Raw genomic sequence first — 16595 nt, 5'->3', positions numbered from 1 at the left:
TAGAGAAGAAGTCTCAGTTTTGCTAAGAATTGTGCCCTTATATCTGTTTTACTTGATTTATTTAAATCTAAAATGATTTGATGCATTTATCTTTTACTTGTCTTAGAATTTAACTTGGGTTGTCTGCAAGTTTCCAAAGAAGTAGTAAATGACGTCATTCTCCCCAAATGGGCTAAGTCAGCTGAAGATTTCATCTATAAACATAGGAAAGCTCTGGTAAGATTTTTGTGTTTAGTTATTAGGTTACTAAGATAGAGATGCATGTGTTCTCTAGAGAATAGATTAATGTATATCTAGCTGTTATTTTTTTAGATTAATTTGTCATCTGTTGTATACTGTTGTGGAGAGTATAATGTAATTTATTTTGAGGTTATGAATCTTCTGATACAGTAAGAATACGGTATAGTCCTGTGGATATATAGCAAAATGTGTGTGTGTGTGTGTGTGTGTGTGTGTGTGTGTGTGTATTTAGTTCTATAAGATAACTGCCTGTTGTATTTTAAGCTATTCTATCCACCAAGCTGGGGTCATTTGGTGTTTTGCAGTTCCCACATTTGTTTTAGATCTAACAAGGATGAGGGACTCCTAGGTGGCTCAGTCGGTTAAGTGTCCAACTTGGTTTCAGCTCAAGTCATGATCTTAGGGTGTTGGGAGCAAGCCCCTTGTTAAGCTGCATGCTCAGTGGAGAAATTGCTTGAGATTCTCTCTCTCCCTCCTCTTTTCTCCTCCCCCAGCTTGTGATGGTGTTCTCTTTCTCTCTTTCTCTCTCTCTCTCTCAAATAAATAAATAAAATCTTAAAGAAAAAAAAAACCAAGGATGAGTACATTCTTGTTTTCTCTGAAGAATTTCAGTAAGTTTTTAATATGACTACTAAATCCTAAATTCCACTTTTAAAAAATGTTAGTTTTTAGCTGAATTTCTAGTTTGGGATTTAAAGAGTTGTGAGAGTTAAGCACTGATATTATGTCATTTTGTAAATGATGCTTTCCCCCCGACCCCACAATAGTCCACTTAGTTCTCTGTCTAAACTGAAATGTCTCAGAGCCTGAAGCTAATTAGGCTTGGAAACATTCCATGTCATTAGTATATAGTGTGTCAGATTTGTAAAAACCAGAATTAGATCAAAATATTTGTAAGCAATAGCACTATGCATGAATAAGGAATTGGAAAAAAAATTAAGCAACTCAGAAAAAGTCTGTTACTTATTGGCTAGCCAGGACCTTCTCAGATGCATTCTGTTGGGGTCTAGGATTTTAGGAAGACATGCTCCGTGTATTAATATGTTGGAAGCCTTTGTTTCAGTTATGTATTGCTGTGCAATAAACTCCAAAATTTAGTGGCTTAAAATACAGTCATTTTATTATCTCTCACAGTTCTGTAAGTTGACTGGTCTCAACTAAAAAGTTCTCATCCTGCTTGAAAAGTTCTCATCTTGCAAGGTTCTCATGCCCTTGGAGTCATAGCAACTGAGATGGAGTCATATGCATTGAGAGACACTGGGATGCTGGGCTTTTCTTCCTTCCCATGTAATCTCAGGATATCTCCCATTCATGTGGTCGCTCTAGCTAGGTAGCCAGACATGCACTTGTCTATTGCTCAGGAAGGAGTACAAAATTGGAAGCTTCCATGCTTTCTTAAGGCTTAAGGCTGTTAATGGTCTCCGCAGTTCTGTCACCTTGTCAGAGTCAGACATTAGTAGGATCAGTGCAGATTCAAGAGGAGGAAGGTAAACTCCATCTCTCAGTGGTGGGAGGGGAAAAGAATTTGCAACCATCTTTAATCCTCCACACACAGTCTGCTCTTTGATTACAAATTATTTGCTTTCCTTCTACATGCAAAATGTATGTACTTCCTCTCAAGATCCTCCCAAAATCTCATGTCAGCGACCTTTAAGTCAGGAATCTGCAAACTTTTTCTGTAGAGGACCAGATAGTAAATATTTTCGCTGGCTGTAAGGCCTGTGTCGAAATTCTGCCACTGTAATGCAAAAGAAAATGGATGTAGCTTTTTTGTACTACTCTACAAATCTGAAGCTAGTAAAATTTGGGCCACAAGCCGTAAGTAATTTACTGATCCCTGCATTAAGGCATGAGGTCTGAGGTCCGGAATCTTGTCAGTAATCTAAATCAAATGCATGTGGGCATAAAACTACTCAGGTTTGTCTGCTCTTGCATCTGAAGACTGTAGAGTAGAGAGACAGGCTCTCTGTCCCCGCGTGACAACAGTGGTGTGACAAAGACGGAAGAACCATCATAGACATTCTCATTTAAAAGAGAAATTAGAAGGGGTGCCTGGCTAGCTCAGTCCCTAGAGCATGTGACTCTTGATCTATCACCTTATGAGTTTGAGCCCCACATTGGGTATAGAATTTAATTTAAAAAGGTGGGAGAGAAAAACAAGAGGTACCTAGCAGTAACTGGATTACAACAATTCAGAATTCCAGCAGGGACACGTTTTCAGTTCCTTTATTAGGGCCCAGTCCTTTTCCCTCAGAGTGGTTCCCCATGGCTATTTTGTTTTACCCTTTGGCTCTTAGCTTCCTGCTTTGAGTCATTCTTTTACATTTAAAAAAAAAGTACATTTTTTCTTTTACATTTAAAAAAAAAAAATGTTTCCATGAGTATCTTTGTCAGCCTCTTACTTAACCACAGTAAACTGGAAGCCGAAGGTCTCATCTTTTTTGAACAGTTTCTGCCTCTTTCAGTCTGAAGTAATAACAGTATATTTTAAAATTTTATGGGTTTCAGGGCACTTGGGTGGCTCAGTCAAAGCATCTGCCTTCATCTCAGGTCATGATCCCAAGGCCCTGGGATCAAGCCCCGCATAAAGCTCTGTGCTCAGTAGAGAGCCTGCTTCTTCCTCTCCCTTTGCCTGACACCACTTTGCCTTCTGTGCTCTCTGTCTCTCTGTCAGGTAAATGAATAAAATCTTGAAAAAAATAAAATAGAGACACCTGGGTGGCTCAGTCAGTTAAGCTGCTGCCTTCAGCTTGGGCATGATCCTGGGGTCCTGGGATTGAATCCCACGTCGGGCTCCCTGCTCGGTGGGGAGCCTGCTTCTCCCTCTCCCTCTGCCTGCCTCTGTCCCTGCTTGTGCTGTCTCTCTGTCAAATAAATAAATAAAACCTTAAAAAAAAAGACTTAAAAAATTTTAAAAATAAAATTTTATGAATTTCTTATGCATCATCTTTATTGGATAATAACCATTTCACATTACTTTAGAAAACAGTGGGTCCAGTGGGAGGCTGCTGTGGGAAAATTAAGATTCTTAAGATGTTCTGTTTTCTATTCTCATCAAAGTATAGGCAATAGGATCCAACAGTACATTAAAAGGATTATTCACCATGACCAAGTGGGATTTATTCCTGGGCTACAAGGTTGGTTGAACAGCAGCAGATCATTCAGTGTGATACAATACATTAATAAAAGAACAAGAGCCATATGATAAATTCTCAGTAGATGCTGAAAAAGCATTTGACGAAGTACAGCATCCTTTTTTGATCAAAACTCTAAAGGGAATAGATAGTAGGTACAGAGGATACATACTTCAATATCATAAAAGCCATCTGTGAAAAACCCACAGCGAATATCATTCTCAATGGGGAAAAACTGAGAGCTTTTCCCCGAAGGTCTGCAACACAGCAGGGATGTCCACTATCACCACTGCTATTCAACATAGTACTAGAAGTCCTAGCCTCAGCAATCAGACAACAAAAAGAAATAAAAGGCATCCGAATCTGCAAAGAAGTCAAACTCTCACTCTTTGCAGATAATATGATACTTTATGTGGGAAACCCAAAGAATCCACCCCCAAACTGCTAGAACTCATGCAGGAATTCAGTAAAGTGTCAGGACATAAAATCAGTGCACAGAAATCAGTTGCATTTCTATACACCAACAGCAAGACAGAAGAAAGAGAAATTAAGGAATCAATCAAATTTATTTGTTTATTTATTTTAAGATTATTTATTTGACAGAGGGAGAGAGGTCACAGGTAAGCAGAAAGGCAGGCAGAGAGAGGGGGAAGCAGGCTCCCTGCCAAGCAGAGAGCCCAATATGGGGCTCCATCCCAGGACCCTGAGATCATGACCTGAGCTGAAGGCAGAGGCTTAACCCACTGAGCCACCTAGGCGCCCCTCGATCAAATTTATAATTGCACCCAAAACCGTAAGATACCTGGGAATAAACCTAACCAAAGAGGCAAAAAATCTATACTCAGAAAACTATAAGGTACTCATGAAAGAAATTGTGAGGAAGACACAGAGAAATGGAAAAACATTCCATGCTCATGGATTGGAAGAACAAATATTGTTAAAATGTCTATGCCATCTAGAGCAATCTACACATTTAATGCAATCCTTATCAAAATACCATCAACTTTTTTCAAAGAAATGGAACAAATAATCCTAAAATTTGTATGGAACCAGAAAAGACCCCGAATAAGTGAGAGTAATGTTGAAAAAGAAAGCCAAAGTTGGTGCCATCACAATTCCAGACTTCAAGCTCTATTACAAAGAGCTTGAATCATTAAGGCAGTATGGTACTGGCACAAAAACAGACACATAGATCAATGGAACAGAATTGAGAGCCCAGAAATGGACCCTCAACTCTGTGGTCAACTATCTTCGACAAAGCAGGAAAGAATGTCCAGTGGAAAAAAGACAGTCTCTTCAACAAATGGTGTTGGGAAAATTGGACAGTCACATGCAGAAAAATGAAACTGGGCCATTTCCTTACACCGTCCAAAAAAAAGACTCAAAATGGATGAAAGACCCCAGTGTGAGACAGGAATCCATCAAAATTCTTGAGGAGAACACAGCAACTTCTTCCTAGAAACATAGCCGAAGGTGAGGGAAACAAGGGCAAAAATGAACTATTGGTACTTCATCAAGATAAAAAGCTTTGCACAGCAAAGGAAACAGTCAACAAAACCAAGACAGCCGGCAGAATGGGAGAAGATATTTGCAAATGACATATCAGATAAAGGGCTAGTATCCAAAATCTATAAAGAACTTATCAAACTCAACACCCAAAGAACAAATAATCCAGTCAAGAAATGGGCAGAAGACATGAACGGACAGTTCTGCAAAGAAGATACCAGATGGCCAACAGACAGATGAAAAAGTGCTCTACATCACCCAGCATCAGGGAAATACAAATCAAAACCACAGTGAGATACCACCTCACACCAGTCAGAATGGCTAAAATTAACCAGTCAGGAAATGACAGATGTTGGTAAGGATACGGAGATAGGGGAACTCTCCTTTGTTGTTGGTGGGAATGCAAGCTGGTGCAGTCATACTGGAAAACAGTATGGAGGTTCCACAAAAAGTTGAAAATAGAGCTACCCAACAACCCAGCAATCCTACTACTGGGTATTTACCCTGAAGATACAAACGCAGTGATCCAAAGGGGCACGTGCACTCTGGTGTTTATAGCAGCAGTGTCCACAATAGCCAAACTATGGAAAGAGCCTAGATGAATGGATAAAGAAAATGTGGTGTGTGTATAGATAGATAGATAGATAGATAGATAGATATATCTGTATATATATAGTGGAATACTGTGCAGCCATCAAGAAAAAATGAGATCTTGCCATTTGCAACGATGTGGATGGAATTAGGGGGTATTATGCTAAGGGAAATAAGTCAGTCAGAGAAAGACAAATATCATATGATCTCTCTGATAAGAGGAATTTGAGAGGCAGGGCAGGGGTGGGGGGAGGGAGGGAAAAATGAAACAAGGTGGGACTGGAGAGGGAGAAAAACCAAACCATAATAGACTTTTAATCTTGGGAAACTGAGGGTTGCTGGAGGGGGTAGGGGGAGGAATAGGCTGGCTGGGTGATGGACATTGGGGAGGCTATGTGCTATGGTGAGTGCTGTGAACTGTGTAAGTCTGACGATTTAACACACCTGTACCCCTGAAACAAATAATATATGTTAATTTTTTTAAAACTTAAAAAAAAAGTTCTATTTTCTAGTTGAGTAGGTCTGTACAGCACAGCCTTAAATCTTTGAAGTCTCAGCACATTGCTTCACAGCTACAGTCTTGAACTAAACTTTCACCTTAGGCCGTATTTTACTAGTGACGCTCTTGATTTGATCACTGACCTTGGCCATTTCTCAATTAAAGACTCTGCTCTCTAGTATCCAGGGAGTGAAATAATTTTAATTAGAACCCAGCAAGACCTGCTCCTTTATATATTTTTTAAATTGTGCTTAAAACCTGAATTTTTTTTTTTTTTTTTTTAGGATTTTATCTACTTATTTGAGAGAGAGAGACAGAGATAGCATGAGCGGGGAGGAAAGGGAGAAACAGGCTCCCTGCTGAGGAGGGAGCCCAATGCAGAACTCCATCCCACCACCCTGGGATTGTGACCTGAGCTGAAGAAAGACAATGAACCCACTGAGCCACCCAGGCACTGCATGAATAGTTATTTTTTTAAATTCATCTTACTCCTTCCACACTTTGTGACAGGCAGCTAAAAAAACCAATTAGCATGAAAGTCTCCATCCCAGGTAACACCCAGGTGCTCATAACAACAAATGGACTCCTTAATCCCCATCATCTATTTAACCCATCCCCTCACCCACTGTATGGAAGTGTTAAAAAACTATGTTGTACACCAGAATCTAATATTACCAAAAAATCTATACCCAGGGGCACCTGGGTGGCTCAGTGGGTTAAAGCCTCTGCTTTCGGCTCAGGTCATGGTCTCAGGGTCCTGGGATCGAGCCCCACATCGGGCTCTCTGCTCAGCAGGGAGCCTGCTTCCTCCTCTCTCTCTCTCTGCCTGCCTCTCTGCCTACTTGTGATCTCTGTCAAATAAATAAATAAAATCTTAAAAAAAAAAATTAAAAAAAAAAATCCATCCCCAGATTCATGAGTTGATTAGGTACTCTTCCTATCTTTGATGGAAATAAACTTGAGCCCCCTTTTCTCCTGTCTCAATAACAATTTCCATACTGTCTTTCAAAGCGTAACTAACAGGCTTCAGGAGGTCCTTCAAGCCTCTGCCTGCCACACAGTCCACCTTCTTAGTGGGGTGGTGTCAGATTGGCTAGGTTGGAGGGAGTGACTTTCAGCCACCTTTAATGAACACCAACTGGTTTGTTTCTTTGAATTGAATTTCTAGAAAGCTATTTCAGTGGAAATTTCACAGCAAGTATATATTCATAGCCATCATTAAGTTTTTTGTTGTTGATATTTAGGCTATTGAGTTATTTTCTTACCCATTAGTTAAGAAGTATATATGTATTATTAAATATTAATAAATATGTCTACATTAACTAGATAGAATATATTCAAAATATGTAATAGATACTAATTAAAATTTTTTTTTAAGATTTTATTTATTTATTTGACAGATAGAGGTTGCAAGTAGGCAGAGAGGCAGGCAGAGAGAGAGGAGGAAGCAGGCTCCCCGCTGAGCAGAGAGCCTGATGCGGGGCTCGATCCCAAGAACCTGGGATCATGACCTGAGCCAAAGGCAGAGGCTTTAACCCACTGAGCCACCCAGGCGCCCCTAATTAAATGTTTTAACATGATTTTGGAATAATTTTATTTACAGTGATAAGAATTGTGTGTGGAAATTTTTAATTTTCTCTTACTTTTTTAAAGGACCAGTGATTACATTGTAGTTGGAAGGTATCTCTATATTATGTGTTCTTTTTCTAGGAGTCTGAATATGTTTCTGCTCATCTGCATGAATGGATAGATCTGATTTTTGGCTACAAACAGAGGGGGCCAGCTGCAGTGGAAGCACTGAATGTTTTCTATTACTGTAGTTATGAAGGTATAAGTCTATATACTTTTTATCTTACATTCCATTGATAGAAAGTATCATTTAATAGGTGTTTATATGTGATATTTTGGTCATGAGAAAGACTACATTTAAAAATTGTTTTAATGACCTTTTCTATTTGAAATATTAAGAGACTGATGTGTGGTTTTTTAAAATAGTAGTTAAGAGTATGTATGCAAATCTTCACTTTGCACAGTTGAGGAAACCGTCAACAAAACCGTCAACAAAAAAAGCAGCCTACTCAGTGGGAGAAGGTATTTGCAAGTGATATATCCAATAAGGGGTTAATATACATAATATATGAAGAATTTTTATAACTCAACACCAAAGAAAAGAGTCTGATTTTAAAAATGGTCAGAGAACCTGAAGAGACATGTTTCCAAAGAAGACATCCAGATGCCAACAGACACATGAAACGATGCTCAACATCACTCATCATCAGCGAAATGCAAATCAAAACCACAGTTTAAAAAAAAAAGAAACAGTGAGAAATTATCTCATGCCTGTCAGAATGGCTACAATAATAAACATAAGAAATAACGAGTGTTAGCAAGGATATGGAGAAAAAAGAACCTTTGTGCATTTGTGCAGCCACTGTGAAAAACAGTATGGAGGTTTTTCAAAAAATTAAAAATAGAGGTATGCTATGATCAGTAATTCCACTACTGGATATTTGCCCAAAGAATATGAAAACACTAATTTGAAAAGCTCTGTACCCTTATGTTTATGGCACCATTATTTACAGTCGCCAAGATATGGAAGCAACCAGTGTCCATTGATAGATGAATAGATAAAATATGAGATATATATATATGTGTGTGTGTGTGTATATATATATATATATATATATACATACATACACACACACACACACAAACATATACAATGGAACATAAAAAAGAATGTGATCTTGTCATTTGTAACAATATAAATGGATCTAGAGGGTGTAATGCTAAGAGATCTAAGTCAGAGAAAGACAAATACCATATGATGTCACTCATATGTGGAATTTAAGAAAAAAAAGAAATGAGTAAAGGGGGAAAAAAAAAATACAAACCCAGAAAGAAAGTCTTAACTATAGAGAACAAACTGATGGTTACCAGAGGGGAGGAAGATGGAAGGAGGAGTTAAATAGGTGATGGGGTTAAGGAGTGCCCTTGTCCTGATGAGCAACAGGTGATGTATGGAATTGATGAATTACTGTGTTGTACACCTAAAACTAATATTACACTTTATGTTAACTGGAACTTAAGTAAAACTTAAAAAAAAAAACTGTTAGAATTTTAAAATGATGTAAATAAGTTCTAAAAAACACAAAACGAACAAAGTAAAAGACAAAAAGACAGACTCTTGAAATACAGAGAACAAACTAAATGGTTTCCAGAGGGGAGATAGGTGCAGGGAAGAGTGAAAGGGGATTAAAAAAATAAGTATATATGCAAATCTTATAAATGTCAGTTATTGGTGGCATAAAAGTTTTGGATTACTTGCCGTAAGTGTCCTATTCAGTCAGGTCCTAAAATAAAAACTCAGTGTTGATTGTTAGCAGATTTTGAAAGAAGATCTTTAGTATTATAAATAACAAACTCTTCAAATGTTTAAAAAAAAAAAAAAAGGTGACCTCATTCTAATGTTTAGCTTGGAATCAAGAACATTTTCTGAAGGGTTTAAAAGCCTTAAGAAGTAGTTTTCTCTAATCCTTCAGTAGTAAAGATTGTGAATAGTGTGAATTTATGTGACCTTGAACAGAGTCCACATGCCTTTTGGTAAATAGACAAGCATGTATTTGTGTTGCCATGTTCATCTGGTAATAGTTTTGTAGAGAGCTAGTATGCATGGTAGTTATGAGCATAGACTTTGAAATCCGACTTCCATGGTTTGGCCACTTACTAAGCATATCAAGTACTGTTGGATATTATCACCTATGCCAGTATTTGTTAGATAAGCAGTAACTTATAGTAGTATTTTGTGTGATTATTACACCTGGTTCAGCTTGATTATCATGAAGAAAACAATCAGATGTACTGTGAGATAGTTTGTACGTTTTTAAGATAAAAAAATTTTTTTTTTAAAGATTTTATTTATTTGACAGAGAGAGATCACAAGTAGGCAGAGAGGCAGGCAGAGAGAGGGGAGGAAGCAGGCTCCCTGATGATCAGAGAGCCCAATGCGGGGCTCGATCCCGGGACCCTGGGATCATGACCTGAGCTGAAGGCAGAGGCTTTAACCCACTGAGCCACCCAGGTGCCCCAAGAAAAATTTTTTTATGCATTATCAGTTAACTTTTGCTTAAAATATTTTTGTTCTAAATCATGGATGGAATTTATTTTTATACGTATTTAATGTTTGGAGTCACTGTTTTTTAAAAAATTGCCTTTTGGGGTGCCAGGATGGCTCAGTGGATTAAGTGTCCAACTTTTCATTTCAGCTCAGGTCATGATCTCAGGCTTGTGGGATTAAGGCCTGAGTTGGGCTCCACGCTTAGCGTGTAGTCTGCTTGTCCCTCTCCCTCTCTCTGGTCCTCTCCCCCGCTCCACCCCGACCCTACTCGAGCTCTTATGTGCTCTCTTGCTCTATAAAATAAATAAATGAAATCGTATAAAAAATTAAAAATTGTCTTACAGTATTCTTTCAAATTGAAGAACAGAATGATATTTTGTTGAAAATACACTATTCAGTCTCATATATTAATAAACATGTGTGGCTTCCTGATTTGTTTTCACTCTGTAGTGAGTTGACTACTTCTCCTTGTTTTAGGAGCTGTGGATCTGGATGCCTTAACAGATGAGAAGGAAAGAAAAGCCTTAGAAGGGATGATTAATAATTTTGGGCAAACACCTTGTCAACTGTTAAAGGTATCATTAAAGTTATTGATTATTAAAAAAATGTTATTGATTACATAGGAAGTCTAAAACTTAATTGCTAAGGAGTACTACCAGCATTTTCGAATATTTTAATTATTTAAAACTGTATCTCTCAGAATTATCTAGAATTTAAGAAAAATTATACTGTCACTTAAAAAGTAAATAGATTGTGGTGCCTGGGTGGCTCAGTGGTTTAAAGCCTCTGCCTTTGGCTCCGGTCATGATCCCAGGGTGCTGGGATTGAGCCCCACGTCAGGTTCTCTGCTCGGCGGAGACCCTGCTTCCTCTCTCTCTCTCTCTCTCTCTCTCTCTCTCTCTCTCTCTGCCTGCCTCTCTGCCTACTTATGATTTCTATCTGTCAAATAAATAATAAATAAAAAATATTTTTAAAAAAGTAAATAGATTTAAATGATGGTTCCTATTTTGAAATAACAAAATATCGTAGTCAAAATCCACATATATAGTCAATAACTTAAATCACAGCGGAGTTTTATTTTTACTCAGAAAGCCAATCACTTAATTTTGTTTAAACAACTAAAATGTTACTGCAACAGGATTTGGATTCATGACCATCTAACCTAGAAGTGTTTCTACCATGCCATGTCTCCTCTGAATTAAGAGCTGAAAACTCCTCTATTGAATTCAGACCACTTTCCATGTTCTGTGGGTTGTTATTTATATCCTAATAATGACATTTCCTGCCTTAGTTGCCTCACTTTATTATAAGTATGTTACAGGCGGCAACTGTTCCTAATCATTTTATATGTTTCTTGCATATAGTATTTGTGTAGTAAATATTTATAAATTGAATCTCCACAAGTGTTACAGCAAGAATGTATCTAAATTGTGGCCTATAAATATGTTGAACTTTTGTTAATTCAGTTATCAGACTAAGGTTTGTAATTGCTGATGTTCCTTAGCAGAGTTTGTTTAAAGCCTCCAACATTTGCTTTTTTCACAGATAGTCCTATTTAAAATCAATGCTTTATACCTATCTGCTGTTAAAATGCAAAAGTAATAGAAGAAAACAGAACACTTCACTGAGCTTTGAAGTAAATTCTATAATATTTTTGTACCAGCTTTAAACTTTTCTTTTTTTCATAAGAGTAGTGCTGATTAGTTTTTATCACCATAAAAAATTACCAAAGAAGTCAGCCTTTGATTTTTTTCTTAATTCTTTATTTAAATTCAATTTAGTTAACATATAGTATATTATTAGTTTTAGGGGTAGAATTTAGTGACTCGTCAGTTGCATGTAATACCCAGTGCTCATTACATCAAGTGACCTCCTTAATGCCCATCACCCAGTTACGTCATCCCCCCACTCACCTCCCCTCCATCAATCCTCAGTTTGTTCCCAGTAGTTAAGAGTTTCTTACAGTTTGCTTCTCTGTTTTTATCATGTTTTATTTTTCCTTCCCTTCCCCTATGTTCATCTGCCTTGTTTCTTAAATTCCATGTATGAGTGAGATCATATGATAATTATCTTTCTCTGATTGGCATATTTTGCTTAGCATAATACCCTCTAGTTCCATCCATGTCATTGCAAATGGCAAGATTTCTTTTTTGATGGCTGAATAGTATTCTGTTCTCTGTATATACACCACATCTTCTTTATCCATTCATCAGTTGATGGACATCTGGCTTCTTTCCATAGTCTGGCTATTGTGGACATTGCTACTATAAACACTGGGGTACAGATACCCCTTCAGATCACTACATTTGTATCTTTGAGGTAAATACCTAGTAGTGCAATTGCTGAGTTATAGGGTAGCTCTATTTTCAACTTTTTGAGGAGCCTCCATATTGTTTTCCAGAGTGACTGTACCAGTTTGCATTCCCACCAACACCTTTTTTCGCATCCTCACCAACACCTGTTGTTTCCTGACTTAAGTAATTAATTTTAGCCATTCTGACTGATGTGAGGTGGTATCTCATTGTGGTTTTGATTTGTATTTCCCTTATGCCAGGTGATGTGTCTGTTGGCCATTTACATGTCTTCTTTGGAGAAATAACTATTCATGTCTCCTGCCCATTTCTTTCTTTTTTTTTTTTTAAGATTTTATTTATTTATTTGACAGAGATCACAAGTAGTCAGAGAGGCAGGCAGAGAGAGAGGAGGAAGCAGGCTCCCTGCTGAGCAGAGAGCCCGCTGTGGGGCTCGATCCCAGGATCCCGAGATCATGACCTGAGCCGAAGGCAGAGGCTTTAACCCACTGAGCCACCCAGGCGCCCCTCCTGCCCATTTCTTGATTAGATTAGTTGTTCTTTGTGTGTTGAGTTTGGTAAGTTCTTTATAGATTTTTGTACTAACCCTTTATCTGATAAGACATTTGCAAATACCTTCTCCCATTCTGTTGGTTGTCTTTTGGTTTTGTTTCCTTTGCTGTGCAAAGCTTTTTATCTTGATGAAGTCCCAATTTTCATTTTTGCCTTTGTTCCCTACCCTTTGGAGACCTCTATCTAGTAAGATGTTGCTGTGGCCGAGGTCACAGAGGTTGCTGCCTGTTTTCTTCTCTAGGATTCTCATGGATTCCTATCTTACATTTAGTTCTTTCTTCCATTTTGAATTTATTTCTGTGTGTGGTGTAAGAAAGTGGTCCAGTTTTATTCTTCTGCATGTGGCTGTACAATTTTCCAACACCATTTGTTGAACAGACTTTTTTCCATTGGATATTCTTTCCTACTTTGTCAAAGATTAGTTGACCATAGAGTTGAGGGTTCTCTCTTCTGTTCCACTGATCTATGTGTCTCTTTTTGTGCCAGTACCATACTGTTTTGATGATTATAGCTTTGTAATAGAGCTTGAAGTCAGAATTTTGATGTCACCAGCTTTGGTTTTCTTTTTCAACATTCCTTTGGCTATTTGGGGTCTTTTCTGGTTCCATACAAATTTTAGAATCGTTTGTTCTACCTCTGTGAAAAAAGTGGATGGTATTTTGATAGATATATTGAGTATATAGGTTGCTCTAGGTGGCATAGACATTTTAACAGTATTTGTTCTTCCAATCCATGGGCATGGAACATTTTTCCATTTTATTTTTGTCTTTTCTAAATTGCTTTCATAAGTGTTCTATAATTTTCAGAGTACAAATCTTTTACCTCTTTGGTTAGGTTTATTCCTTGGTATCTTACAGTTTTTCGTGCAATTGTGAACAGGATTGATTTCCTTGATTTTTCTTTCTACTGCTTCACTGTTAGTCTGTAGAAATACCACAGGCTTCTGTGTGTTGATTTTTATATCCTGGGATTTTCTGAATTCCTGTATCAGTTCTAGCAACTTTTTGGTGGAGTCTTTCAGGTTTTTCACATAGAGTATCATGTGATCTGCAAATAGTGAGTTTGACTTCTTCCTTACTGATTTGGATGCCTTTAATTTCTTTTTATTTTCTGATTGCCAAGGATAGGACTTCCAGTACTATGTCGAACAACAGTGATGAAAGTGGACATTCCTTTTGTGTTCCTAGCCATAAAAGAAAAGCTCTCAGTTTTTCCCATTGTGAATGATATTCACTGTGGGTCTTTCATATATGATCTTTATGATGTTGAGATATGTTCCCTCTATCCCTACATTGTGGAGGGTTTTTAATCAAGAAAAGATTGTATATTTTGTCAAATGTTTTTTCTGCATCTATTGAGAGGCTCGTGTGGTTCTTACCCTTTCTTTTATTAATGCAGTGTATCATGTTGATTGATTTGCAGATGTCGAACCACCTGTTCAGCCCAGGAATAAATTCCACTTGGTCATGGTGAATTATTCTTTTAATGTACTACTGGATCCTGTTAGCTAGTCTCTTGTTGAGAATTTTTGCAACCATGTTCATCAGGATATTGGCCTTTGGTTCTCCTTTTTGGTGGGGTCTTTGGTTTTGGGATCAAGGTAATGCTGGCCTCAGAGAATGAGTTTGGAAATTTTTCTTTCATTTCTATTTTTTGGAAGTTTCAGAAGAAGAATTATTAATTCTTCAAATGTTTGGTAGAATTCCCCTGAGCAAGCCATCTGGCCCTGGACTTTTGTTTGTTGGGAGATTTTTGATTACTGATTCAATTTCTTTGCAGGTTATAGGTCTGTTAGGTTTTCTGTTTACTCCTCTTTCAGTTTTGATAGTTCATATATTTCTAGGAATTTTTCCATGTCTCAGATTGCCTAATTTCTTGGCATATAATTGATCATAATATTCTCTTATAATTGTTTGTGTTTCTTTGGTGTTAGTTGTCATCTCTCCTCTTTCATTCATGATTTTATTTATTTGGGTCCTGTCTCTTTTCTTTTTGATAAGTCTGGCCAGGGATTTATCAATCTTCTTCTTTCAAAGAGCCAGCTCCTAGTTTCATTGATCTGTTCTACTGTTCTTTTGGTTTCTATTTCATTGATTTCTGTTCTGATCTTTATTTATTCTCTTCTCCTGGTAGATTTAGTCTTTATTTGCTGTTCCTTCTCTAGCTTCTTTTTGGGGTAAGGTTAGGCTGTGTATTTGAGCCTTTTCTTGCTTCTTGAGGAAGGCCTATATTGGTATATATTGAGGTATACCTATATTGGTATATACTTCATTCTGGACCACCTTGCTGTATCCCAAAGGTTGTGAACTGTCATGTTTTCATTTTCATTTGCTTCCCTATATTTTTTTAAATTCTTTAATTTCTTGTGGACCCATTCATTCTTTAGTATGATGTTCTTTAACCTCCATGTATTTGTGGCCCTTTCAAATTTTTTTTCTTGTGGTTGACTTCAAGCTTAATAGCATTGTGGTCTGAAAATAGCATGGTATGATCTCAGTCTTTTTTGTACTGGTCAAGTCCTGATTTGTGACTCAGTATGTGATCTATTCTGGAGAATGTTCCATGTGCACTCTAAAAAAAGTGTGTATTCTGCTGCTTTAGGATGAAATGCTCTGAATATATCTGTGAAGTCCATCTGGTCCAGTGTGTCATTTAAAGCCCTTGTTTCCTTGTTAATCTTCGGCTTAGATTCATTGGTGTGAGTGGGGTGTTAAAGTCCTCTACTGTTATTGTATTGTTATCAATGACTTTCCTTAAGATTGTTATTAATTGATTTATATATTTGGCTGCTTCCAAGTTAGGGGCATAAGTATTTACAAATGTTAGATCTTCTGGTTGAATCGATGCCTTTATTATGATATAGTGTCCTTTTCCATCTCTTATTACAGTCTTTAATTTGAAACATAGTTTGTCTGATATAAGGATGGTCACTCCAGCTTTCTTTTGATGTCCCTTAGCGTAATAAATGGTGGAGATACCCTCACTTTCAATCTGGAGGTGTCTTTGGGTCTGAAATTAGTCTCTTTTAAGCGGCATATCAATAGGTCTTATTTTTCTATCCATTCTTATACCCTATGTCTTTTGATTAGAGCATTTAGTCCATTTACATTCAGAGTAATTATTGAAAGATATGAATTCAGTATCACTGTATTACTTGTAAAATCACTACTCCTGTAGATTTTCTATATTCTTTTCTGGTCATTGTTACTTTTCTTATCTTTTTTGCTCATATGCCCCCTTTCATCCGGGTTGCTTTACTGTTCACAAATTCCTTTAGTTTTTATTTGTCTTGGAAGCTGTTTATCTCTCCTTCTATTCTGAATTACAGCCTTACTGGATAAAGTATTCTTGGGTGCATGTTTTTCCCATTTAGCTCATTGAATACATCGTGCCAGTCCTTTCTCACCTACCAGGTCTCTATGGACCGGTCAGCTGCCAGCCTTACATGTCTACCGTTGTAGGTTAGGACCTCTTGTCCCAAGCTGCTTTCAGGATTTTCTCTTTATCTTTGTAATTTGCAAGTTTCACTATTAACATGTCATGGTGTTGACCTATTTTTGTTGCTTTTGTAGGGAGTTCTCTATGCCTCTTGGACTTGAGTGTATGTTTCCTTCCCCATGTTCGGAAAGTTCTCTGCCATGATT

At 37.4% G+C, this 16595-nt stretch overlaps 1 protein-coding gene across 1 annotated transcript in view; it reads left to right on the top strand.

Moving 5' to 3' along the window:
- The window catches only part of NBEAL1 (neurobeachin like 1), a 187229-nt gene that overhangs the window by 144823 nt on the left and 25811 nt on the right, over positions 1-16595 (top strand). The window contains exons 44-46 of the mRNA XM_032860042.1: positions 107-216; positions 7681-7798; positions 10565-10662. Of these exons, the coding sequence (XP_032715933.1) occupies positions 107-216; positions 7681-7798; positions 10565-10662 (326 nt within the window). The remainder of the gene's footprint in view (positions 1-106; positions 217-7680; positions 7799-10564; positions 10663-16595) is intronic.

This window comes from Lontra canadensis, unplaced genomic scaffold (assembly GCF_010015895.1).
Source record: "Lontra canadensis isolate GAN:19392208 unplaced genomic scaffold, GSC_riverotter_1.0 scaffold18, whole genome shotgun sequence".
Taxonomy (NCBI): domain Eukaryota; kingdom Metazoa; phylum Chordata; class Mammalia; order Carnivora; family Mustelidae; genus Lontra; species Lontra canadensis.
The sequence above is the reverse complement of the archived record's forward strand: the minus strand, read 5'-3'. Positions and strand labels throughout refer to the sequence as shown.